This window comes from Thunnus thynnus, chromosome 6 (genome assembly GCF_963924715.1).
Source record: "Thunnus thynnus chromosome 6, fThuThy2.1, whole genome shotgun sequence".
Classification (NCBI taxonomy): domain Eukaryota; kingdom Metazoa; phylum Chordata; class Actinopteri; order Scombriformes; family Scombridae; genus Thunnus; species Thunnus thynnus.
Window position 1 is genome coordinate 26,592,862 of NC_089522.1, and position 27,347 is coordinate 26,620,208.

Genomic DNA, 27,347 nt, shown 5'->3' on the forward strand with positions numbered 1-27,347 from the left:
CTGTAAAACCATAAGTTCAATCTTTATTGTCAAGGATTGTTGGAAAAAAAAGGAGTAGCCTGTTGTTTAGAGTCAAGGGCATTCATTTCTAAAACATCTGCATGCAGCTCACCGTTATGGTTTGGTTGATAGTTTTATGGTCAGGCCTTTGTGGACTGTAAAGCAATTGCTCAACAGTTTGTCCAATGAAATTTAATTCTGCAATATACAGTACAAGAAATGATTCAAATGCAGAGATGTATCAAAACAGAAACATACCGTTCTTACATATACAGTTGATAAACAGACCTACGTACATAGACAGAAATTTATGCTTGTTTGTTGTTGCAGTCATTCTTGAATCGGAGCTTGTGGTGTAAATAATCTCAGTTGCATAATCATTCTTAATCACAGTAATGCAAGTAACGCTAATAAAACATGTGGATAAAGTCCACAAAATGTTTTTGGCACATTTAGAATCTAACTAGCTTCATCTAACTTTATCTAAGCTGGGAACACACTGTACAAAATACCTGTAATAATTTACAATGACATCTTGAAGATTGTGGAGATTATGTACTGGCTTGTGACCAGTAGGGCTGGCCTGTGACCAGTAGGGCTGGTTGTGATGGACAGCTTTATCTTAAAGTTTAGGATTCAAATCTCTTACATCGGAGTTGTCCCAGTTGCTTGATTTGTATGACTGGAATCTGCACAAATCTGAATGTGATAGTCTGAGCTGGTTTATTCAGAAACCTGTAAGGAACTTCAGTCATTTTATGCAGCCATTAAAAGTGTAACACTGATGCTGAGTCTTCTCAAAGCATCAACAAGGATTATTTACAGTACAAGTCAAAGGGTTTGGCCACACCCTCTCATTCAAGTGAATGGGAAGGTGTGTCCAAACTGGTTTTGACTGGTACTGTAAGTCTTCTAGTGTGTTCCCAGCTGTTGGCAGATTTTGCACTTTTAACCCTGATGGGTGAGATTTAGACCTGCAAAACACAGAAAATGCAATGTAAACTACTCCACATCATGCAGCCATTACGACATGCATGTCTAAACTTTGTAAACTTTTGGCAGAATCAGTAGCCTACTAAAACACATCATCTCATGTGAATTTTGTAAACAAACAGGGCCTCAAAACATACAGTATAACAGCAGAAATAATTGTGTGCAACAAGGTATACAGTACATCAAATTTTCCAGAAGTTGTAGGAGGTGATCTGATGTGTTTGGTCCCCACTCCTGTGCTCTTGTGCCTGGTAATCTGACCCAAGGTAAGATGGCATACAGTCTGAAAAGAGTCCTTCCAGAAGAAGGGAAGGGGAACTCTGGGCTCAGTCATCTTCCTCCTCCTCGTCATCTACGGGATCTAAGAGGACGCTGTGCTTCAAGCAGCTTTGGAGGTAGTTCACCACTGTCCGCTGGAAGTGCTGGATGCTACGCGGCTCTCTCAGGATGTGGCCCTCGTCGGGGTACAGCTGCAGCGAGTAGTTGGCTTCCACCTTCACCAGTCGGCTCAGGAGCTCAGCGCTGTGCTGGAAGTGTACCCTCGCTTTGGCACAAAGATACACAAACATATAAACTGGAGTAGGAAAACTCAAAATATATAAAAGTTCATATAAAATTGAATGAACTCTTACCATCTGCAGTTCCATGTAATATAAGGAAGTTCTCATCTTTCAGCTTGTTAACCTCCTCCAGCAAAGAGGCAGTCTGAAAAGATATCATCGCAATATAAGTGGTTTATGAGATAACACTACCTGGCTAAAAGTAATGCAGTCTATTACAACATTCCTGAAATAAATCTCACCGTCATAAAGGCTTTAATGTTTTTGTTGTTTTAGTGAACTTTATGGTTATTTTGGAGGCTGTTGTGGTGCAGTTGAATTGTATTGTGTTATACTGAGAGATGTTTATATTATTAAATCTACCCTCATTGATATAAATGGGGTGGACAAAATATTAGACAACAAAAATGGAGTATTATACTCATTGTGAAGATAATGTTTTGGGTAATAAACTTGCAAGATAGTGTATATCCACAGTTCAGAGCATTGGTTTCAGAGCCTCACCGAATAAACGTGCTCCTCCTTTGCTGGAAGGCCTAGATATCTCTCTGAGAAGGCAGCACCTGAAAACAGTGGAATAACTTTTACTTTAGAACATGAACTGTTTCAGAGTTTTATCGCAATTTCCATGACCTCATTGTACAAATAGTCAATGACATGATCTCAACTCACTATAAAGCCTAAAGTCAGTTATCGGCGCCACAGCGGCGGTGCATTGGAAGAGCTTATCTGTTGCAGCTAACATCTTGAGAGTCAAGTAACCACCAAATGCCTGTAGATAGAAATAGAAAAGTGCTAAAAAACACAAAGCATGCTACAGCTTTGTAGAAAGAGTTATTTGGAATATTGAGTTGCCAAATTTAGAAAATATTGTAACCTTGCCATAGAGGGCCATCCGACGATCATCAATATAAGGCAGCTGCATCAACAACCTGTGGGAACATCATAAAAGCCTGTTAGTCTCACATACTCTGACATGTCTGTCTGTCATGTTGTTGCATAACTGTACTGACTCTACAACATCCAGATGATCTTTGACTTTAAGTGAGCCAAGCTTGCGTGGATCCACAGCGGTGGTCTTCTGCCCACGGCCCACCCCACTCCTGCCGTCCACCCAGGCCAAGGCCACATTGTGCGTGCTGGAGAGGACATGAGGCCAGTCGAGGGCAAATTCCTCCGTCACCGATTGACTGCCGGGGAGGCCGTCTCTGAGTGACAAGACGAACAAGATCAGCTAGTATGGTGACAGGTGTTCGGCTCGGAGGAGTAAAGGAAGGGCTAAAGGATCATAGGTTGCAAAACAGGTGACACAAAATAGCTCGTAGCGTACTTGTTCAATGACACTTACACAATGATGAGGAGAGGGTGCAGGTTGGCCTCGTAACCCTGAGGTAGAGATAATTTCAGGTGCAGATCTGAGGAGAGCAAACGGGTTGAACAAGGTCATATGTCTGTTTACATATCAGGATAACTACAAGAATTTCGGGCCTCATCTGAACCTCTAAAAAAAGACAATCTTAATTTGAACAAAACATGAACAAATATACACAGTTGTTCTCTGAAGGAACACTTGGCGCTGGTGCTGGAGGGTGGGCATGACTCACACTAATTATCTAATCACCAAATAGAAGAAATTACCGCTTTGGTTGGTATTTAATTATATTTGTCCCTTCCAGGCTGAGATACTAGCAGCCAGAGCTCAATTGTCACTGCTGAATTTAGTCCGACCGCTTAATTGCTCGAGAAAGGCAATAAATGGTTTATGTGACTGCTTTGTGGTTGTATTTGTGTAACCAATATCTAGTATATCTAACCACAACCCTCTTGTTTAGAGAGCAGACTGGTTATTTAATAAGGTGAGAGTCAAAACAAAAAAAAATATAGCCAATGTTTTTCTTGCTGTACCATGGTTGTCAGCTGGAAGTGTCCTGAACAGAGTCTCAGGGAGGCTCTTGTCCTCCAGGGCCTTAGACAGAGCGTCGTTATCCTCCAAGACAACGTATCCTACAAGAGATAAAACACCAGTGTGTCATATTTTTTATCCTGAACATTAAGATAGACACAGAAACCCATGAGGTTGTGGCTCAAATCTAGATTATGTCTGCAGAAATGTCTCTAACTGAGAGCCACGGACAGAGGGCAGTGTTCACAAACATGACATTAATGAATCTCTATTCTGGTCTGCTTGAATATAGCGCCCTCTTCAGGCTGTCATGTGAAGCTGCTGACAGCCTATGTGTATGTGTGTGTGTGTGTTTTTGTGTCTGTGTATGTGTGTAATTGCATCATTAGTCAGACAAGCAGATGTAACACTCACTGGAGGGGTCCTTTGTACTGTGAAGTGTCACTTTAGGGATTCCCGGGCCTGGGGAGTTTTTCAAATGACAACATTATAAAACCAACTGTCAGAGCTGTGTGAAGCTTTCACATCCCATGTAAGTGTATGTCTCATTTACCTAAGCAGTAGAGGATAAAGTGGGTTTGATTGGGGCTGAATTCAGCTTTAAAGAAGCGACACCCATCTATGAGGTTACAGGAGATGCACTGGCGCTGAAACACTCCATCAAGGTCCACACTTGGAAATAAGAGAGGAGGGTTATTGACAACACTTAAGAGGAACTGGATAGTCTAAAGCGGTTTGATTTGCTCCGGGAGAGGGGCGATTGATTGCTAAGATATTAAGCAAAAGTGTCAGTGTCTAGAGACAAACTAGTCAGGCAGCTGACTTTTCGGGAACAAATGGGGTTCAGTAAGGTAAGACATAAAAGCCGTTACACTGATTGCCCTGTTGGGCGGTGCCCAGTCTCTAGATGTCCCTCTACACACCGCTGCTTATAGATTTCATACTGGATTAATCACACAGGCAGTTTCAACAAGACAACTTCCCTCCTCCATAATACTGATCTGTCTCCTGAAGCCCAAAGCTATGTAAGCCAATAAAACATATGAAACCTTGGAGGTTGATGAGGGTACAGACAAGTGTGTTTATCACAGACAGGTAGGACCATAAGTGTCAATGACTCGGGCCTCAGCAGCACAGAGGATCTTCCTTGTCATCTGAGTGGGTTTTTTTCTGTTATAAATGCGTGAATTCAGCTGTTGGCCTTGAGCATCTACAGCACACAAGAATAAAGACTTCACACATCAACAAAATGAGTGTGAACAAAATGAGTACTTTGAATGTTTAGCCATGCTAGCAGCATGGTTGCAGTTTGTTTTGGTTCAGACTGAAATATCTCAACAACTCTTGAATGAATTGCCAGGAAATTTTGAAAAGACATTCAAGGACCCCAGAGGATGACGAATAATGACTTCAACATTTGACGCCACCAGAACATCTAAGTTTTCACTTATCCTTTGAAACATCTACGAGATGGATTGACAACAAAGTTTCTCTGTGCAATAACCCTGTACTATAAATTGACCACTAACTGATTACATCGACTAATCATATATGCAAATCAGTTTAGATTCAAATTGTGCAATAAACATGTACAAATTGTTGTAAATGACTGTACATGCTGGACAAAAATGTGTATATATCTACATGCATATACTGTACGTAACCCAGTGTATGCACCTAATGTAACGTATTACATCACCCATATTATTTGCACTACTGTACAAAGTTTACAGTGACAGTTTGACCGTATAGACATTGCATGTATGTTGTTGTCCATTTTCTTCTTTTTCACCTACATGCCTGTACATAACAGCTATATGTTTATACTGCTTATCTCTGTTAGCCTGCTGTACTTGTTTAGCTGCATGTCTTCTGTATGTATGTATCTTTCAGTACATTGTATCTGAGTGCACTGAGAGAGTTTCCACTAGAAACTGGAATCAAATTTTTTTGGGTTCAAACATATTTGGCCAATAAAGCTGACTCTGATCACCTCAGGGTGAATCGTAATAACTTTTGTGATCCGTTCACTTTCTCTCCAGAGCCACATTCAGGTCATTTAAAAAAAAAACAAAACAGGTTTATGACCAAACACTTTCAAAATGAATGGCATTCCCATAATCCTCAGCTTGACTGAATAAAAGGGAGTCTCAAAACTCAACAAATAAGAACACATAAGTCTCCACAAGACATTGTATCTTACAGTAATGACAGTATTGTATCTGTTTATAGCGTTGTATAGAATCAGTATTAAGTCAAAGTTAGAGCATTTCCCACAGGAAAGTGTGCTTACCTGTAGAGGTGTCTGCTTTGTCTGGATTCTTCTGTGCTCAGGAAATAACTGTTGATGAGAAAAATGAACCTCAGACACAGCAAGTTAATTAACACTATTTGAAAACTGCTGATCACCTTTGGGTGTCTTTACTTCATCATAATTATCCAGGTTATCAATTATTCATGACAGGAATCTATCTGCATATATTTACATATTTCAATGTGTTGATGAAGTCAGCGTATCCCATTTAATTTCTAAAGCACCGCTAGAGATGTTGGATTAAATTATTTGAACAGTGGATATACATCAGTGTACATTATGCTGACCACTTCTTTGTTAATGTAAAAAGAGTATTGCAGAGGAGAATGACTTGTTTGTGATGTCTGGGACTGAAGACGACTGGAAAGATCTTCGACTGACTATGTTTACTTCTCCGTGACGTTCACACTGCAGTTAATGTGTTCATGAGGGGTTTCTGTCCCCAGTAGGATAAAGACAGATTTCAGCAATAATGTGTTCTGGTCAAATGCAAGTAATCCTTTGTCCCCTTAAAATGCCTCAAGAAAACACATTTCTTTTGCCAGTTTCACCAAGATCAATGCTATACACTATACTGTACTGTCTTAAATGATGTGTACCATTCCCAGAATCCCACCAAATGAAGAAGTTTGCTCCCCAGCAGTTGACGCATCTAGACTTTGCTCTAAGCTTACAGCAAGAAATGATTATTTTAATGATGGTGGTTGCTATTCTGCTCTCCCTTCTTGTCACTTGTACATTCATAGTAAGGAGCTGTGAGCTGACGAAGGCGTGAGGCGATATAAAGGATGATTCAACCCCGTTCCACACACTGTGGCTCTCACGTACATCTTTCCAGCCTTCTCGTCTAGGGCGCAGAGCAGGGTGACGTCCCAGATCCCTGATGTCAAGAAGCGAGGAGGGACAGAAGGGATGGCAGGCTGCGTTACAGAGAAATACAGAGATGAATGTAGGAGCAGGCACATATACAGAATAAAAATAGGTGCAGCGATACAGCGAGTGCCTGTCACAAGATGGGAAAGATAGGTTCATAAACCGAATGAAGACACTGATGGCTACAGAGAGAGTTCAGAGAAGTACTTTTTAATTATTGTTTATTTTGACATTGGGAGTGAATTCTAGGCCTAAAGGTGTGGGACTCAAACAACTTAATACTTCAATGAGAAAGAAAAAAGAGAGCAGATGTAATTTCCTCCTTCATTGCTTATGTTTCTAAAAAAAAAAAAAGCATCATTAAACTTTCTTAATTTGCCCTGTGGGGGATGAGTTATTTAATTGAAATGAACTGAATTCCTTCGAAAAGGGAAAGGGCAAACGACCATGAAAGTATTAACGAGAGAAATAACTCCTAAGATAAAATGGCGTTTCAGTAATTGTTTGCATAATTAGGGAGAAAATAAATGCAAACAAATTGCTTCGATAGTGAGGGAGAAGGAGGAGGAGGAGGAGGAGGAGGAGGAGGAGGAGGAAGGCATTGGCTCTGTGCTGCGGAGATCTGTAATCACACTCTGTTTAATGTGACCTCCTACTGAAATGTTAACGACCAGTTTTGTCAGAAATTATTCGAGGATGACAGGAGGGAGTAAAAGTTAACTACCCTCGAACTGACCTGGGCTGACAGACCGGCGATGTGGTGAAACTCTCCACGAGCGCCCTGTTTTGCTGGCAGGATCGTATAAAACACAGAGCCGTCTGCAGAAAACAACGGCACGTCCTGTTGAGCCAGAGGAAAATATTGAGTTGAGAGAAATAAAGCAGACAATAAATAATGATAAATAACATGAGCAATGCGTACCTGCCGCTGGTTTTGCATTATGTCCATGGCCATTTTGTGTTTCTGTGGATTTAAAATCACACAATATAGATAAATGTCTTAGTCACACTATTTAAAACACACTCACATGAACATCTAAGGCTGATATTAACAGCATTGCATAAACAAAGCTTATTATGTTTATTAATTATTAAATATGGCATTAATAGGTAATTGGCAATGGGTAAACTGAAATCTGTGTGGGTTTACAGAAAGGGAACAAGAAATAAAATACTGCAGTACATCACTGAAAATTCTTCTCATGCAGCAAATGACCTTAAATATTAATCCTGCCAGCAGAGATTTGAGAGCTTAAGGAAATCAATCCTAACTCCCAACACTGTGTAAAAGAAGTGAAATTCTATTAAAGCTGTACATTGCAGCCAAGGCGCTTCGGATTACTAATGTGGAACGACTGATGACCGCTCACCTCTGAGCATGCCCCTGTGGTGGCCTCACACACGCAGAGCACTGATTGGTTCTGGGCACGATTCAGCCAACGAACCGCAAGGCGGGTGCTGCTGATCCAAGTCACCATGGAGATGTAGCTGTCTCTGAAGAGTTGATGCAGAAAATAATAAATGAGGATTGGAAAGTGGTGCAAAGGAAAAAAGAAGCAGTGATGAGGAGGAGAGGAACCTGGACCTACAGTATGTAATCATTTATGACAGGCAGCTCCTAAGGTCCTAAAGGTTTATTCGGTCTTTTATTCACAAAGATGTGCACTACCTGGTCCTGAGGGAGTCAGGAGGCATCATCTCCAGAGTGTGAGCTGGACCATACAGATTCACCACAAACAGACTGACTGATGGGATACTTGAGCCGGCCTGTGAGCACAAGTAAAAGAAAAAAAAAAAATCAATATGCTCATGATCAAATGAACTCATGAATAATGTTATGTGTAAGTTTTGTAAATCTTATTAGACATGCTAGCAGTGTGGGCCTAGGGATGGCAATGTGGGTCGGTTTGTTCTTCCACTGCTTTGATCCAGACTGAAATATCCTAACAACTATTAGATGAATTGGCACAAAATTTGGTACAGACATACATGGATCCCAAACGACGAATCCCAATGATCCCCTTTCTTTTCCACTCAATAAATATGAAATGGATTTCCATGAAATTAGGCTCAAACAAATACCTGTAAAACCAATGTCATCCCCATCAGCCTCAACTGTACTTTATGGTAATACTTTCTGTAGTGCTAATTGGGAAATGCTACCATGCTAACACGCTAAACTAAGATGGTGACATTATATTTGTTAAACATCACCATGTTAGTATTGTGTGCATGTTAGCATGCTGGTATTAGCATGCAGCACTGCTGTGCCACCTCAGTGCATCCTCACAGAGTCGCTAGCATGGCTGTGGAGACTTAAAGGAGAGATTCACAATTTTTCAAGTCTGTCTTAAAACAACAGTCAGGTGCCTATTACAACGCTGAAAGATGTTTTGCTTGCTGTAATCATTCCTCGTGTTCATACTAGCCATTAAAGGGTGATTAAAAGTGTATCTGAAGCTAATATGAAGCTTCAGCAGGGCGAGTTAAGAAAATTAAGTGGATATCTTTTCAATACAAGATTCCCTCTTGGTCTTTCCCTGGACAGCTACAATCCTTATACCTCAGCTCAACAGGAGTTGAGAAGATTGAGAAGATTGAGAAGAGAAGAAGGAATTTAGTAAAAAAAAAAAGACGGTAACTTTGAAATATATCCATTTGATCTGACTAATCTGGATGGCTGAAGTAGTTTTGCATGGAAGGAGGACTGTGGATTTTGTACCCCATCCCATGCATTGAAAGCTCATTAGGAATGTAATGGTCAGTATTAACAGGAGGAAGGATTACAGCGAGCACAACCTGTTTCGGTGTTCATTTGGGCACCTCCCTATTGTTTTAAGACAGACTTGAAAAATTGTGATCCTTAAAGCTGCATCCCAAATCCATACAGTATGCGCTCCCTCCATTTCCTTTGTGCATTGCAATGCGGGAGAATAGTGTGAATCAACAGCACACCCACAAATCCACCGTATTTAGTATCCATTCTGTCTGTTTTGATTATATTTAATATTTTCAGTGTAAACACACTTAATTCTAAATACCTGCTCAGAATCAGTGAGTGTGTTTACATGTGCACCATTATCCTGGTTATGATCAGGTTTTTGGAGTATTCCGGTTATGTGTTGCACCTCTTATCCAGGTTTTAGAAACCTTATTCTGACTTTGAGAAACCTGGATATGCCACTTAGAGTACTCCAATAGAAACCAGGATACCTTGTCACATAAACACCTCATCCAGGTTTCTCCATATTCTCTGTAGGTAGAGAAATGAGTGGCTGAGATTTTGCAGAATAAAGACACAACTGGACACAGATGATTAATTAAAAACCTGCAACTGTTACGAATAACCAGGTTTCTCATGTTTCATGTTAATGCCATATCCAGAATGTGATCAAAACCAGGATATTTGTGTGCATGTAAACGCACTGAATAAGTAGTATAGAATTGTGACACAGCATTAGTTTTATTTGAACTAGTTTTCACCTTGGGGTAGGGGAAGAACACATTGGAGGGGTAGAGACCACCTAAGAAGTGGGGTATTTCCATCACAGGTGTGGCAGAGTTGTTGATGGTGAGGTACGCCAGCCGGGCTCCGTCCATAGACCACCAGTGGGCAACATATGTCAAGAGAACCTCCTCTGTTTTAAAAGATAGAAAGCATTTTTAAACTCAAAGCATACACCTGTGTTTCATGACTATTGCTGTCAAATTGGTTTGGCTGATTTTTCAACTCTTTCATGAATCTGGACTAAATCCTACCCTCATAAGTCCAGTCAGAGAGCCCGTTCACCACATTCTGCTCCTGGTCAGTAGATGTGAGACGTAGGGGTTTGCTGGTCACACTCGGCTTGTAATAGATATCTCCGTCAAACACATAAACCTGGAACGAGCAGCACAGACAGACAGTGCCAATCCATTATCAAAGACAGTTTGGTTGCAGCCTTCATCGATGGCTGCATGAATCGAGCGTCGGATGCCATCCAAGAATGAATGAATCATTGGCCCACACACATGGGTGAGAGCCAATACATCTTTACTTGCCAGTTAATATGCTGCAGATGAGCACCGACATAGCAGCAGACGCCAATTACGATACAGGGAAAGTAGATGAATTTTATTATCAGTGTAAAACAAACCCATTATAGCAAAGCGGTCTCTGCAATAACCTCCCAGCTGGAGTTCATCTCATAATCACAAAGACACAGTATCATTGATGTTATCATTATGAAAATGATGTCAAAAGGAGGTTCCATTCATAGACAGACTACAGTATTATAGACTGCAGGGGTTTTTAAATCATTTTGACAGGTTAGTAGATGCAGACAACAAACAAAAACAGATTGATCAGGTGAATGAGGAAGTGCCTGGCTTACCAGCTGGTTCCCCTGTGGCCCCCAGGAGGCATATTGTAGCACTGCCTTCTCCATATCTGGTGGGTTAAGCTCCATCAGATCCCTGGAACACACACACAGCTCAGACATAAGCCTTCCATTAGGAGACAACTGTCCTGTTTAAAGCCCTCTGAGGTCCATCCATGCCCTTGAGCTTTGCTCGAGAGAGAGAGACTGCACTGTGAGGACAAGAGAGCAAGATGCAGAGAGGGAAAACCAAACAGAGAACAGGGTTGATTCATGCAAGAGTGCAACATTTCTTTTCCCATATTTCTAGCTGCACTTTTTCTTCCAAGGCATACTCAGGCAATGATCAATTTTGTAGCTCTCTCCTGAAATCCTTTGCAGAACCATTCCTCAGAAGTTCCAGGGATCATCCACATAGCTACCACAGAGTTTCATCACTGATTTAATGCTGTATATGAATCTCAAGCAGTGAAATCTGAAGTACAGTACAAACCTCATGTTGGGAAATGGAACCTGGAAGGATCACTGATGAATGAATGCATGTCTGACAGAAACACGAGGCTCTGATTGGATGAGACACACTTGAACGAAGTACTTTTTTTCAATCCTCAGGTCTGCTTGCATTGGTAACGCTCATGCCCAGTGCAGCCCATGCATTAGCATTCATGATTCCACCTACCCATTAGCCACATTGTAGATAGCATAGGAGGCTGTGAAGGACTGAGAGAACACCTGAAAGAGGTAGAGGATATCATGCATACAGGTGTGCCACACTTAAGATGACAACACACACATTTTAGTGCTCACACATGCTCATACGTACACATGTATAAATAAGGTTAAATGAAAATGAAACAGAGGTTATGAAGGACACTGCTGAGGCCAATCTTTAACATGAACAATAAGCAACAGGAAGCTGTGTTTGCATTTTCTAGGTTCTTCTACAATCACTGCAAAGCACTGCATCAAGTGGCTTATTGCTTTTATAAAATGGCAGCAACACATGATAAAGCTACAAAATTAGAAAGAAAAATGTTCAACAAACATTAAATAATTTAGTTGATAATAGTTATATATATGATAATTTAGAGTTTTTCTTTTATCTAAAAAAAACAGCCTCTTACTGTAATTATCTGTGGTCATTTTTAGCACATTAAGTGTTTCAATATTGCTTTGATTGTTACTGAAATTACCAGACTTGATTTATATCAGTTATTAAACCCCTGGTAACAATTTCATCCATATTACATCATTACTGAGATCATATCTGAATAATAAAAATTTGTATCACTTTGACCCTTAAGACTTAGTAAAAGAGACAACGAGACATGAGATTAGAAAGGAAAGTATAGAAAGTAAGACAGACATTCTTATTAAATAGCATCATTACAGCTAATATCCTTCCCACTGAGATCTATTGTGGCTGACAAGTCTGTCTCAACCCTGACAAAAGCATCAGCAGCTCGATGAATAATTAAATTAACACGCCGAAGAAGACTAAGGACCAGAATCAATGACTGTGTGTGTGTGTATGTGTGTATGTGTTAACCGCAATTGATCAAAGCATTACCTGATGAATTCTATGTAATATATTGATTTCTACCATTCTTTTTTTTTTTTTTTTACAAACAAAGGGTTGGAAGCAGGCTATTTGCCCACTGGCCTCTGAAAGCCTGAGCCTCCTAGAAAAGCAGTCCCTAAAGAAATTAAATGTCACATCCTCTATACAGCACACTTAGCAGTGAAATTGGATTTCTTTCCGTGTTGTTTGTCTGTTGTTGGAAAATGCATGGGTGGAGTGACGCAGGGTTAAAGCTGCAGGGATAAAAGAGGGGAAATAAATTCTAAAGCTATCTAAATGAAATTGAAATCTGATTGCGGTGAGCATGAGGGGAAGGCAGTGTACAGGGAAACAGCTGCGTTACAACAAAATATAACAGCAAGAACAGGAAGAGGAAGGGATGGATTGACCAAACACTGAAGGGAAAAGTGAGGGAAGGTGATAGAGAGAAAGAAACAAAGACAGGAAGGAAAGGAAAGGATGCAGAGAGGGGAGCGGCACTGGCTGACAGCCAGAGTTGACAGTATTTTGAGTTTTAGAGAGAGCAGGGCTCTCACTCTTCGAGACCAAAGGGGGCAGCATTGCCATGAGCACCATGTTCAATCAGCTGTTTATGATTTGTTAAGGAACGCAGTGATTCTGATCGTGATTTAACATCATGAAGCCGGCGGCACAGACCGTACGTTATTGTGTGTCGGTGTGATAAACAGTCAGAGAGCGGCAGAGTGAATTCTAATGTAGCTGCCAGTAGTATGTCATAAATCCTCCAGATCGCTCTGCTTGTCATCCCCTTTCACTATCCGCCTGTTCTCCAATCCATGCCGCCAAAACCGGGGGTGGGGGGCACAACACACAGATTAAACACTCAGAAAATAGCGTGGGATAACATGACAATAGGAATTATGCGTGCTCGCTGTTCATTGATTACAGTTCAGCGTTTAATACTATAGTTCCTCCCACCGCCAGACTGGTCACCGAGCTCAGGGACCTGGGGTTGAGCTCCTCACTCTGGGGTCCAGAGCTTCCTGACTGACAGACCACAGGTGGTGACGGTTGAAACCTGCACCTCCAATATCTGAATCCTCAACACTGGCAGCCCCCAAGGCTGTGTCCTGAGTCCTCTGCTCTACTCTGTTTACTCCTATGATTGCACAGCTCCACCATCATTGTGAGATTCATGAATGGATGTGGTGGTAGGCCTGATCTCAAACAACAACGAGACAGCCTATCTGCATGAGGTGGAGGTGCTGTCATCATGGTGTAAGGACAACTTGGACCTGAATGTCTCCAAGACCAAGGAGATGGTGGTAGACTTCAGGAGGGAGAAGCAGGGGATCCATTACACACCACTCAGGATCTACAGGACTCCGGTGGAGAAAGTGACCACCTGCAGGTACCTTGGAGTTCACATCTCTGAGGACCTGACACGGTCTACACACATCACCACCCTGGTGAAAAAGGCAAGGCAAGGCTTGTATCACCTCAGGCAGCTGAGGGAATCCAAGATTTCCACAGTGCTCCAGAAATCCTTGTACACCGCAACAGTAGGGTCTGTACTCTCTGGAAGCATCACTGCCTGGTACGGTAATTACAGCTCTCAGAATAGCAAAGCCTTTCACAGAGTGATCCGGTGTGTCGAACGCATCACCAGGACAGCACTTCCCTGCCTCCAGGACATCTACACCAGGCAGTGCAGGTCTGGGGCAAACTGGATCATTAAGGAGATTCACCACCCCAGTCACAAACTATTTCAGTAGTTACCCTCTGGCAAGCCTCTCCCCTCCCTAATGGCCAAGACTGCGGTTGAGAAGGAGCTTCTTCCCCCAGGCCATACAGTCCATAAACACTTAAAACCTACACAACACACATCTGCACGTATTTTGCACTCTGTATTTTTTTGCAGCTCAGCACCTTCGTTACCTTACCACTTTGCGTTTTGCCCATTGTCCCCTACACACTGTAGATTGTTTATAACTTGCCATATTTCTTACTTATTTTATTTTTACCTTATTTTTATTATGTAAATATAGATTCTGGGATAATGTGTTATTTTCTCCTGTATATAGCTTTATATTTATATTATTATAGTCCTTTACTTTTCCCTGTGTGTAGCTTTATATTTTTTAATTGAATTTTTTATATGGCTATATAGCTTTACATTTGCTATTTGCACAATTGCTATTTACATGGTTTGTTATTTGCACATTTGTTGGAATTTTATTTCACTGCTGTTGTACATGTGCAACTATGCATGTGACAAATAAATCTCTTGAATCTCGAATGACAAAAGAAAACACAGTGATTAAAACACCCTTTGCATGAGCGCAGCTATTGGGATCTAGTGTGCGCTGCAAGACAGACAATACAGAGATAGCAGTATCTTTCCTTCTCAACATTGTTCCTGCCTTACAAGCATTTCTTAGCAGCCCCACAATGCGCTGCCTTTGATACCAGCACCCATCAGCGTTTGCTGCAGAGTGCAGACACGACTCTCTTGGCATTTTATTTGTCCCTAAACTGCACTGTCTTGGCAGGCACCAGTCAGTTCAACTGAGCTCATCAATCCCAAAAACCTCCATCTCCTCTAAACTATCGCTCTTTTAAAAATATGTATGTCTTCTCTTTCTCCTTCTCCCCTCTCTCATGCACACACACAATCCTGCTGAATTTACACAGGCTTTGAGAAAAGACATTTTCTTGTAGGGAATCTGCTTTCTGTTGTCCCTATATGGTCAAATCCCTAAGTCACTTCTATGTATAACCCCTTATCAAAATCCATTTATTTTCACCCACCAGGCACAAAACCCTCCCTAAAGCCTCCAGAGCTAATACAAAATCCAGAGAAGCCTTTTAACTTTACCCACAGCCTGCTCATCCATTTCTCTCCAATGCAGTACTCGTCTTATAGCATCTCTGTTATTCTTTGATAGCCATTCTGATTGATTTTAACTGGGCAGTGTATTTGGGCAAATTGTACATATCCCATTTTTCTCCCCCTCCTCCATTGCATGTGGCTTTCCCTGCTGCTCTCCCTGTTTTTCTCTCTGGTTCTCTGCCACTCTCAGCAGCTCCTCTTCCGAACAGCAAAGCTGGTGCCTGGTGCAAACTGCTTCAGTCAGCACAAATCCCCCCAGAGATAGACAGAATAAAGTGAGTGAGGGCGATGAAGATGAAGCAGGAGAGAGAAGGAGGGAGCTAGAAAGAAGGGGAGAATGGAGGAATAGCCCCCACGCATAAAATGACAACCATGCTCACACATATACACATTTCTAAATATTCACATGATTCAAGGTGGCATTCCCACTGTCGCTGATTTCTTTGAGTGTGCGTACACACTGAGCATACAAATGAGAATAGACAATGCCTGCAGATATCAAAGGAAGTATGCTAATGAAATGGCATAAATCTACCAAAGCAACCCATAAACTGGGCAAAGAGCTGAGCCCTTTCTCTACCGAGATAACTGAAAACTGATGGAACGTATGTTAAACACTCAATAATTCAGTTAGAATGGATGCACTGTGTGTGTGACGAATGCCGTAACACAGCAACAGGCTCATTCCCCCCACACACAGAAAATATGACACACAGTGATTAGAGCAGAAGCAGATCTTTAGAGGAAACCCAGAGAGGGAGAAGGGACTGAACGAATGAGAGTACGAGAGAGCCAAACAACAGTAAAATCTGTTTTCAGATTTTTAATAAAAATGCGAGGGAAATGTGCTGAGGGCTCTATTTCCTTCTAATTCTGTTTTCTTCCCTCAGCGATTACTAGCACATTACACAACTTGCCTGCCCTTTGAGGAAAGAGTCAACTATTTATTAATGGTGCGGGTATTTACAGAGTGTGACGGCTGGTGGGGCGGGTGGAGGAATGGGGCTATATGGTGCTAAAGTAAAGTGAAAGATTTGTGTTTTGTGTCTAACCCTGGCACTTATCTGAAACCACCTGCAGTTGTGATTCTCGCCAGCTTCTCATTAAAATTCCCCACCGAACTACTGGGGCGATTTCATTACCGCAACTCCAACTTTACCTCCTCTCCTTGATCTCCCCTCCCCCGCCTTTCCACCATCCAATTCACGCTGATCACTCACTCAAAGCTTTCCTCAACCCCCTGCACCTTCCTCCATCAGCCAGTTTAAATATTCAACTCCCCATATGTTATCCCAGTCATTTGGCGGGCTGCGTTTTGGAGCTAAGGACTACTGCAGCAAAAGAATCAGCACACTTACACACAAACACACACCCCTTCTCCTCAACCTCCTCCTTCATGTTCACACTCCTTCTCTCTGTTGTTTCTGAGGGGCCCTGATTAAGATGCATGTCACCGTTGTTTCACAGTCACTAGTGGCCTGCTAGACATGCAGCGGTTTGTCATGAATAACAGCTTGTCTTTGATATTAGTGGATAATTTATGGATCTGAATATTCCCTGAAGGTAAAAATCTTGATGGTGCTTTTTGGAATAGTCAACTTGGCATAAAGAGAAAACTTACCAGTCTAATGTTATATGACAAGAGGACAAACCTCTTGTCTGCAGACACCTGGAATTTAGTAGTGGTCAGGTCCTGTAGGAAACAAGAGCAAAATTAGATAATCAGCAACTTTCATTTGCTCTCTTGTGGGGGAAATGGGTCAGGATATCTGGTATAGCACTTGAAGGGTTTTATTCCTATTAATCTAATCATAACTTCTTTGTATCCATTGCTGATTAAGTATCAGATTGTGCTGCTCTCACCTGAGGAGTTCCCCAAGGGTCAATCTTGGGTCCACTGTTATTCTCCCTTAACAGGCTTATCTGTCAGTTTAACTGTGTCTCTTATCATTGCTATGCTGATTCAGGCATGGAATAAGTAGCATCACTGGCTTCATCTATTTGTTAAAGTGATGGTTTTTTCTCATGTTCCCTACGGCTTTATTCAGACAAGAGTTGCTGAAACCTTAATTAATGACTGTTGTGAACATGGGAACGAGGAATGATCACCCCCACTTCTCACAGTGAATTCTTTCTGGCATCAGTTTCATCATTTAACTTGCTGCCTTTATAATATGTTTTATAATATCCAACAGTGTACAAACAGTCTAGGCTATCTCATTTTAATTAATTTCCCGACACGATCAGGGTAGCAAAATATGGATCCTACGTCATTCCAGATAATTTACTACTGCATCCATGTGAAAAAAATGAAGAAAATGAGTGCTGAATCAGACCGATGGAGTTATGGACATATAGAGTAGCCTATTTGAAGATTGCACAACGGTAGGCTATGTGAAACTTGAGCTAATAAGGTAAACATTTTACTTATTTAATTTCCATGTAGATGCTGAATAGGCTACAACTCTAGACTACCCCCTTCCACGCATCATACAACTATGTCAGCAATTTTTTATTTTTTTTTAACAATGTGTCTAGATTTGTAGGTGGTGTCAAAAATGTGTTTGTCTCAATAAATGTGTTTTCTGAAATTACACATTTACACCTATTTGTTCTCTTGATTATGACTCATATTTTTAAGAAAATTATGATAATATTAAACCTCTGGTACAACACTTTAACATCTGGCAACACTTCAAACTAAGCCCCTTCTTGTCTTTCCACCAGCTTAAATGCATCATCTATTGTTTCATCTCCTCACGTTTTGACTGTTATAATGAATTGTAAACTTGTTGAAACCATGAAGCTGTAGCATGATTACAATCACTTCAAAATTCTGCTGCAGGATTACTATCTAAAACTCCCTAATTTTCCCATATTAACCCCTGATGGCTTGACTACACTGGCTCTCTTTAAGATTCAGGACAGAATTCAAAATCCTTCTCATTTATTAATGCTTCCTTGCCCTAATTTGCTCTTATTCTTTAACATTTTTTGCTTGTCTTTGATTTAAATATTCATTCAGATGAATTTTATTATCTTTTTTTGTGACTGTAAAGCATGTTGAAACCCTGGTTTTAAAAAGTGCTATATACAAAAAGTTTTGTTTGTGCACTGTGAATCTTAATCTCGTATTTTGACACTATATTTAGCTAAAATTGCCTCAGCTATTCATTTATGTAGGGAAATCCAACAGCTGGCGTTCACACAAGCAAATATCTTTTTCTGGAACTAACAAGAGCAGCAGAGATGACACACCATATCACAACACCACGTAGAGACTTCTTCTCAACCTGACAACACAACCCTGCTTTAAGCTCCGCAGTGATGACCCATATAAGTCTGTCAGTGTCGTGCAGAGGCGGTGTTCAAAATGATGCCCTTGCTTGGAAAATTCTCTTTGAAGGGGCTCACAGAAAAGCCAGATTGGGGGAGAAATGAGCTGATATTGTCAGCCAAATCTTTTTTTGTCTCAACTGTGGAACATGAACCAGTGGGGCTCTAAAGCCACTCTCTCTCAATCTGGGAGCACCTCTCTATTGGCCAGTTAATTTGTCCAGCTGTCCGTGGATATGAGCCAATCAATACTGAAATCTGTCCTCTGTCCTCATAAGCTGTATGGCTACAACTCACCAGGGAGCTGTTGTCCAACAGGGTAGTGGTGAGATTGCTGTTGAGGCTGAATGACAGGACGTGTCCCTCTCTGGTGCGGAGAGCCACTTCGTGTTCTGACAGGGTTAAGACAGTTCAGGGAAGAGGGTCCTGTGTTATTAGAGTGATGACAGAAATCCACAGAGGCAGCAACAATTGCTTTTTTTTTGCAAACTAGTGGCTCAGTTTCACACTAGATAACTAAAGTGGTTATAAGCTGTCAAGAGCACTTTGTCAGTCAGGAGTCTTACCATTCAACCATGCCACACTGGGGTCATGAACTTTGAAATCTTCACTCTCCAGATCCTCCATGGTGAGATGGGAACGGAGTAACATGTGAGATTCATCTTCAAAAGTAAACAGGCAGAGTTAGTTATCTCATCAGAAAGTCTCTCCTGTTTACAGAAAAGTGAATTCTAAGCATGTCTGCAGCCTGGCTTACATCCTGGCTTTCTGCATAAGTCTTGGATTCAGTTTTTGCATTTTCAATGTCACTATTGATATGTTTATGCATTACGCCTTCCTCTAATCTCCACATTACAACGTAAAGGATGTGACTGGTGATTTTCTATATTTTTATTCTCAGAGTGCGGAGCCAAACCAGCAATTAAAAACATGTCAATGAGCCTCAACGTTGCACTGGGTGACATGTTTTCAGTTGGGAAGGGCACATATGTTTGTTTAGAAATGGTTCAAAAGACATCAGATCAGATTCAGAGTCTCCGGAGAGAAGTTCTGTGTAAGGCCACTGAGCATGAGCAGGAAGGTGGTTCTGTTTACAGAGCTTTGCTAGCTTGTTGTGCTACATATCACAATCTTGACTTTGTACTACATTGTAAATTCCTCAAAGAACTTTAGTACACAGTCAAAATGCATAGTGCCTTACATGGAGCTACTCTCTGGTGACTGAAAACATGATCGATAGTCTTTTGAAACTTTTCTAAACAAACTCACGTGCCCAAAACTCTTCATCATGAAGGAACATGTCTCATTGTGTTTTTGATAGTTTTTGGATCATAAAGGAGGTCTATGGCATGGAGGAATACAATATATCAGGCTTTGGATACACACACAATATTTATAAGTAGATCAGTCCATTGTTTGGTTCGGCTCTGCACATGAGATTTGTTGACAATAAGAAAAATGTAGAAAAAATTGCAAGCCCTATCCTTTAACTCTGCTACTCTTCCCCTCATCTCTTCACACCCTTTTTGTCATGTCTTTTTTCAACATTCTTACCAGGCGTGAGGACGATGACGGAGAGAATAACCAAAGACATGACAGCCAGGATCACCACCATGGCGATTCCTATGCCCTTCCAGTTCCGCGGAGGACCGTCTGAACTCCCCAGGTCCTGACATGAAAAAAACACACACACACACCCACACAAACACAGTGATGAATGCAAGCACAGCCGAAGAGGGGGAGGACATTAGTGCTGCTTCATTTCCACAGTCTCACAGAAATTTCTCCCCGACAGGCATATCAGTACAGTGAGCCTCGGGGGGATTGAGACCAGTCTTCAGCTTCACAGAGATCTTGCTGAATTACACAAATTTTCCATATGAGAACTGCATTAAATTGTCGCATATGAAAAATTAGACTATAATTGTGGTAGCAATTTTGGCCACACCATAATTTCTCCTCACTATCGCCTCATTTCACCTGCTACATGACTGATGGGGCATGTGGTATGGTTAAAATATGGGGGGGGGGAGTTGGTGGCAGAGTTGTCGTGAAATGTGTGGTGTCTTAAAATATAGTGTGCTTTCAAGAAAAAGCTACTTCATCTGCAAAGAGGTACTTCAGAACATCAGGATTTATTCAACAGCATTGGATGAAGTTGTTAATGAGGCAATAAAATAAGATGGGACTGTATAACTATATGGTGAGTTATGAATAAAGCTACCAAGAGCGCAAAACTTAGAAAAAAAACCAACAAAACAAAAAGTTTAGACTCAAGTCCTTGTGTACCCTCTATATGCGATCAGGGGGAACTGATGGATTGAGCCAGCATAAGTATCGGTCACAATTAAACACAATTGCGTACCGTTCCCAGGCTGCGCTCCACTCCCTCATAATGAGAGGCTGGTGCTGCTGGAGCCACATGCCTGCTGGAGTGTGAGAGTTCAATCACAGAGCAGCCATAAAACTCAGCCTTCCTGATGGCTGGCCACCCCTTTAGCTTAACCCTCACAGCCTCGCCTGTCCCGATCACCTTCCTCCAGGCCATGGGGAGGCGGGCAGTGGAAGGAGGGCATCTAAGCGGTTCACTGGTCGACAGATTGCTACTCCTCCGTGCTCCCTGGGTGACACCAGTTTCCCCTGAATCTGTGATATCGGCCACACTTGCCTTAATACCCCCACCTGCACTTCCTCTTCACACACACAAACATACATCTCTTTATCTTCCTTGAACATCTGGCACTTGGTGTATTAAAGTGCTAAAAAAACTGATAGTGTACTTACATAACTCGAGTCAAAATGTCTTAAAACCCATTTCAGAGTAGTCCAACATGATGAATTCTGCAAGAAGATTAAAGATTGTTGCGGTTGAACCTGAATCAGTGGGATTTCTTTACTCCCTTTATGGCTCCATATGGCATCTAATTCATTATAGCGTAAAATCCTTGATGCACATTTTTAATCACAGAATTCATTTCAGGAGCTTTCACCTCACTGTAAGGAAGCAGGTTTACTTTATTCTGAGATGAATGGAAGACATATGAGGTCTGCTTTATCTCGACCGGTTGCCAGCGTAGGACTCCTGCCAAGGTCTCATCTTTAATAGATCTCCTTGGGTGCAGTATAATAACATGTTCAAATTAAAAACCACTACCAGTTGCACCTGAAGGGATAACTTTTAAGTGATATTTGAACCCTCGGTGTAGGCCAGAGCTAGGTGATTGATGTCCAAGGCTCTGTATCTACTAGCCTTTCTAACACTGTTTTTATCTTATTCTCTTGCCCTCGCGGCACGCAATCTCTCAGTGAACCATCATTATCCTTCCATCAGAAATGAAACCTACAGTAGTCTACAGGGGCTTTGGGAGTATACAGTCAATACTGAATCATACTGCAACTTCAGCACTTTCTGTATGACTGAATTTTAACATAGCAAACTGGGCCTATACTGTATAAAACTGCATGAATAGCAATGGTTTTGTATCATGGTTACATATCATTTAAACATATAATGAATTATATAGTGATTCCAAGATCTCATAGTAGAAAATGTCGCTTTAAATTAAATTTCTCCCCTTGACTGATTCCATCACATTGTGTTTTCATTTCCAAGTCCTCTCTCTAATTACTCTGTGCAACGTGAGAGCTGAAACATCCTCCTAATGTAATGCACAGCTCCTATCATTCCCTTGAGCCCAGACATTAGAGCACACTTCCAATTAAGGTTGTATAGTTGTTAAGACAGACAGGGAGTATCACACATTTGGGTGAACGAGGAGTTTTGTCACACTTGCAAATGGGGTACCGACGCGCTGAGCAGAATCCCAGAGTGAACACTGGCAAAGCTGATAGTGACGACTGGCTGCTGGTCACAATGTACGAGGAAATCTAATATAGTACAAACTGCTGGCACAGGTGAACAGATGATGAGCTGGGCCGGGTGACAGACCGGACTTCAGTCAGTACCCTGATGGACAAGCAAATATATCTCAGAGCAGGTTTTCTGCTGATCAAACATGAATCACACGTAGACCTTCCTCAGTGAGCCATCTATTTTATTCAGCTGGCGTGATCCCGTGGGCGTCAGAGTGGAAGCCAAGATGAGGTGTCAGTCAAACACCTAAGAGTGCTAGAATGCAAATCAAAGGTCCTTATGTTTATGGATAACTCTCCTGAAGGAATCCCCTTGAGATGGCTTTTTGGCCGACCATGCAGAACTGCATTAGAGAAAAGAGAGCTTTTACTTTTGCCAGCAGAGCTCGGGGATTTTCACTCAACCAAATAAGGGAATCGATAAGGTGTACAGTTGCACAAGGTCCAGAGGGAAACAATTAATAGAGGGGATACAGCCGTAAAGCAGACTTTTAGATAGGCGAGCTCTGTTAAGCACTGTTTCTTGCAAAGTGTGACATATCCATGTGGAATACCTAGACCTATTCTGACCTTTCCACCGTTTCAACTTAAAAATCATACCTGTCGGATTGGAGCCGTTTATTAAACTGTGCACAAACAGATTCCAGCTAACTGGCGCCTTTTTCTCAGAGCGCTGCAAACAAAATCAAACAATTCCAATTGTATTGATTGAGAATGCAGCCTCAAAGAGCAAACCACGCCAAACACATTTACTCAATCTGCACAGCATGTACCACAACTAGGTTGCAGAATCCAGGCGGTGCTAAGAATTCATAAATTAGGCTCAGGAGACCTCCTTAACTCCATCTTCTGTGTCTTTGAGGCGCACAGAATCCAACAATAAATCACATGCAGAGGAATGAGGGAACGAATGTGGGCTGTTTGTGGATACCGGCTGTGGATTTACATACCTCTAAACCCCAATTTAACATCAGGGAATGATATTTATTACATACATGACATTGGCAGAGGCATCAAAGATATAACCGCCACCATAAAAAGGGGTGGGGGGTGGGGGGTGGGGGGTCTATTGGCAGACACATACAACCCTCAATATAGCCTACATGCACCTGATTTTAATGATTCATTGTAATTGCTCACAAGGGAAAGCTGTAGATTAGCAAGTAACCCACGTATGTATTACCTTGTCAATATCTCTCACTGCCTCATTTAGAATGAAGGTCATCATTAGAGCAAGCTGTAACTTTAGCCAGTTTGGAATAAATGGTAACCAACCCGCTGAAGTAATGAGACACTACAGCTTGATATTGATTCCTATCCAGGCTATATTTCATCACATCCAGAGTAATATCTGTGCTGCTACTCACTGCGCCACCGTTTCTTCCTTTCTGGTGTTTTTTATCTTTAAAAAAAAAAAAAAAGTAGTAGGTGGTATAGACACCATATGGGACTAACTGGGCAGATTTTTTTTGGCCTCGAGGCTATTGCCTGACAATGCAGCACAAGCCTTAGTGAAATAAAAGACCTGCCGCTTTAGCCTCTACTGCTGCAAGGCTGCCCTACTGTCTTATTCTTTTCATGCTCCCCATCATGCATAAGAATATTACTATACAAAAGGGTCCTGTATAGGGAGCTTTTCCTCAGCATGTCCGGCCACTCATAGCGGCTGTGTTCCTGCCTTAGGAAACGAGCAGTGACAGTAAAACACATGCGGGAGAGCTGCGTGTGACATGATGTACAGTTATAGTAGAATATGAGACAGAATATGTATTGCAGGTAGCTGAGACTCTACAGAAATACTCTATCAGTAAATGATATGCTCAAGATTTACAGTCTATGTATTTACTATGAGATATTGTCACATTATCAGTGTCAAGAATGAAAACATATTTGCCTTAATAAAAAAAAGTAATTAAATCACTGTGATTTTCCCCTTTAGATTAACTGAACCAGAACAAAAAGTATTATGTTTTTCTAGCACGAAATTGTGACATTGCTTTTTTAGTTGGATGTGGTAATGTGTGATATCATTAGACATTTATAAGGTCTCCGCAATGCACTTTGCACCCACTGTATCACAATGTGTCTAATATTACAACACACAAACATAAGTAGCACCCAGAGATATCCCCTTAACCGTTGCATTTACTCAGCAGAGACACATGTGAGACACTGTAACCCAAAATGAACAAAACCTGGTTTAGCTCATTAATCGCTTCACTGTGTAAAGCATATTGATTGGGGGCTGTGACATGAGATGTTGCGACATTTGTAGGTAATGGATTGTCTGTACGCCCCGCAGCCCTATGTGTGGCCCCCTCGGGGAGACAACAATGCTGCAGGATTATCACACAGACGCTTCAGGCGTGTTTCACCAAGATTTCATCGCATTAGCATGTGAGTAACAGAACTAATGGTCGGTGTGTCACTTCACGTCAAACATCACTGTGCTCAGCATCATATTACATACCAATTAAACATAATTAAACTAATAATTTTTTACTACTCCTATCTACTCTCTCACACAACACTTTCTCCACCAGGGCAACTGTGTACTAATGATCTCATGATTGAAACTCTTTCCCAAGAGGGGTGACAGTTTGATTAGATTTGTTAATTAGTCAACTTGGCAAGCTTTTGCACTGTGCACTGCACTGTGCAGAAACAGAAGCACCACAGTAAGATTTCTGGACATTGACTGATAATACAGAATAAGAAAGTTTTATACAAAGAAGGAAATAAAGCATATTTGTTATGCAGAGATATTAGTCATGCAATGAAATCTTAGTGTAATGATTACTCAGATACAAACATTTAACACTATCAAAAATTTAACTGATATTTTAAAGAATTCTATACACTTTAAGCCAATAAAAAGCCTTATGAATTATGTAAAATCCAATGAATGAAATCCGAACAATGAATCTCTGTAATGTGTGAAATCCACTGTGTGCTCACAAGTTCTGACATACAAACAAAGATGAACTGCTTTATAAATAAACCAGAGAAAGTCTCAAAGTCACATTGGAGCTGACATGTATGTTACAATTGAATAGCAGAGCTGCATTAAATAATAATTTACAAATCATAAAAGATATTTGACTAAATGCAGTAGTAAATGCATAGTATGTGATCAGAAAATAGAAGATGTTGGATTATAGTCTTTGTTCAATGACAATACACCTACACAGCAGAGGGATAATCAATCATACAGTGCAGGCTGTAGTTTTGAGACCCTGTGCAGGTCCAAGCTGTAGGGGGAAAAGTCTGCTGAGACTTATGTCTGAATATTTGAAAAATGAGCATGTTACTGATGCAGATATTATGCTATAAAAAGTCTGCATGGGACAGAGAGACAACAGAGTAAGCAGGACTGGACGTCGAGTTACTACAGCAGCCTGCACCGCAGTGCACAGAGTGAGACGGATATTGATGTGGGAAAAACTCTGAATGTGCGAAAAGGCTAAAATACTAATCGATGGTTATTGCATGCATGCATAGTGACCATACACGAGGAATTCCCCATTGCACACCAGAGGATCTCCCTTCTTCACACACACACACGCACACACACACTGCGCGCACACACTCACACATCTGAGGAATCTGAGGAAGTGAGGATAAAACAATAATAATAATATTATTAATGATAATAATAAAAATGAACACACACATACCAGCTCCGTGGTCATGTTTTGTTGAGTTGTGGCAATCATTGTAATCCGCAACAAGCTCCGCTGCCTCTGTAGCCTCAAAACCCGCCGAGCAGCTGCACTGTTGTCTTGCGGAGCTTTTTCTGCATGCCCCGCTTCTTTCAAGTTTGTCCTCACTGGGTTAGTGGTCTCTCTCTCTCTCTCTCTCTCTCTCTCTCTCTCTCTCTCTCTCTCTGTCTCTCTCTCTCTCACTCTCTTCGTTAATTCGCCCTCTTCCAATCTCCTTATAGGCTATTGATTGGCTCAGAAATTAATCATGACAGTGTGATGGTATAGACTACCGTGCGACTTCAGCTGCTTCAGCATTCCTAACAGTCGAAATTCAGTAATTATAAGACAATATAATATTTAGTGAACCATCAACAGCCAATTTTATTGATACGCATTTTATATGTTGCTTCTATAACCCAATTGGATCCTTGCTAATTAAAAATAATGTGTCAGTTCAATTATTATAATGATCATAAGCTCATCATCTAAGCTAGTAGTGTGTTTGATGATACAATAATGTAGAGTAGAACACGATAGAATACGTTTAATTGGAGAAATGCTGCAGTGTTTTAATTGCTCAAAGACCTTTAAAGACATTTTAGCACAAATTAAGAGTATTTCATATCCACAGATGAACACAATGGCGTTCAAATACAGGCTATAAATATAACTTATTTAAAAGAGGGGTAATTGGGGTAGGTGTCTTGGTCAAACTTAAGTACAATTTTGAGGTACTTGTACTTTACTAGAGTATTTCGATTTTGTGCTACTTTAGACATCTACTCCACTACATTTCAGAGGGAAATATTGTACTTTGTACTCCACTACATTTATGTCACAGCTGTAGTTAGTAGTTACTTCTCAGATCAATATTTTATATGTAAATATATGATCAGTTTGTTATATATAACAACATGTTATAGAGATTCATATAGATTCAACACTAGGTGTAAGGTGTTGCTCTAACTCAACGTTAAAATGCTTCCTACATGCACAC

The 27,347-nt window shown here is 41.1% G+C and overlaps 1 protein-coding gene across 1 annotated transcript; it reads right to left on the bottom strand.

Annotated features, from left to right (window-relative positions):
* On the bottom strand, window positions 1-26,466 carry LOC137184935 (inactive dipeptidyl peptidase 10). The gene is given in 26 exon segments (XM_067593069.1): window positions 1-1,537; window positions 1,626-1,698; window positions 2,058-2,116; window positions 2,226-2,325; window positions 2,431-2,485; window positions 2,567-2,761; window positions 2,902-2,968; window positions 3,459-3,557; window positions 3,871-3,918; window positions 4,010-4,128; window positions 5,750-5,797; window positions 6,599-6,690; window positions 7,380-7,484; window positions 7,566-7,607; window positions 8,014-8,137; window positions 8,313-8,410; window positions 10,127-10,281; window positions 10,403-10,523; window positions 11,017-11,098; window positions 11,681-11,733; window positions 17,059-17,130; window positions 19,071-19,165; window positions 19,340-19,435; window positions 20,328-20,442; window positions 26,324-26,406; window positions 26,409-26,466. Coding segments are annotated over 26 exon segments (2,454 nt in total). The 5' UTR covers window positions 26,449-26,466; the 3' UTR covers window positions 1-1,319.
* Window positions 26,467-27,347: the final 881 nt, after the last annotated feature.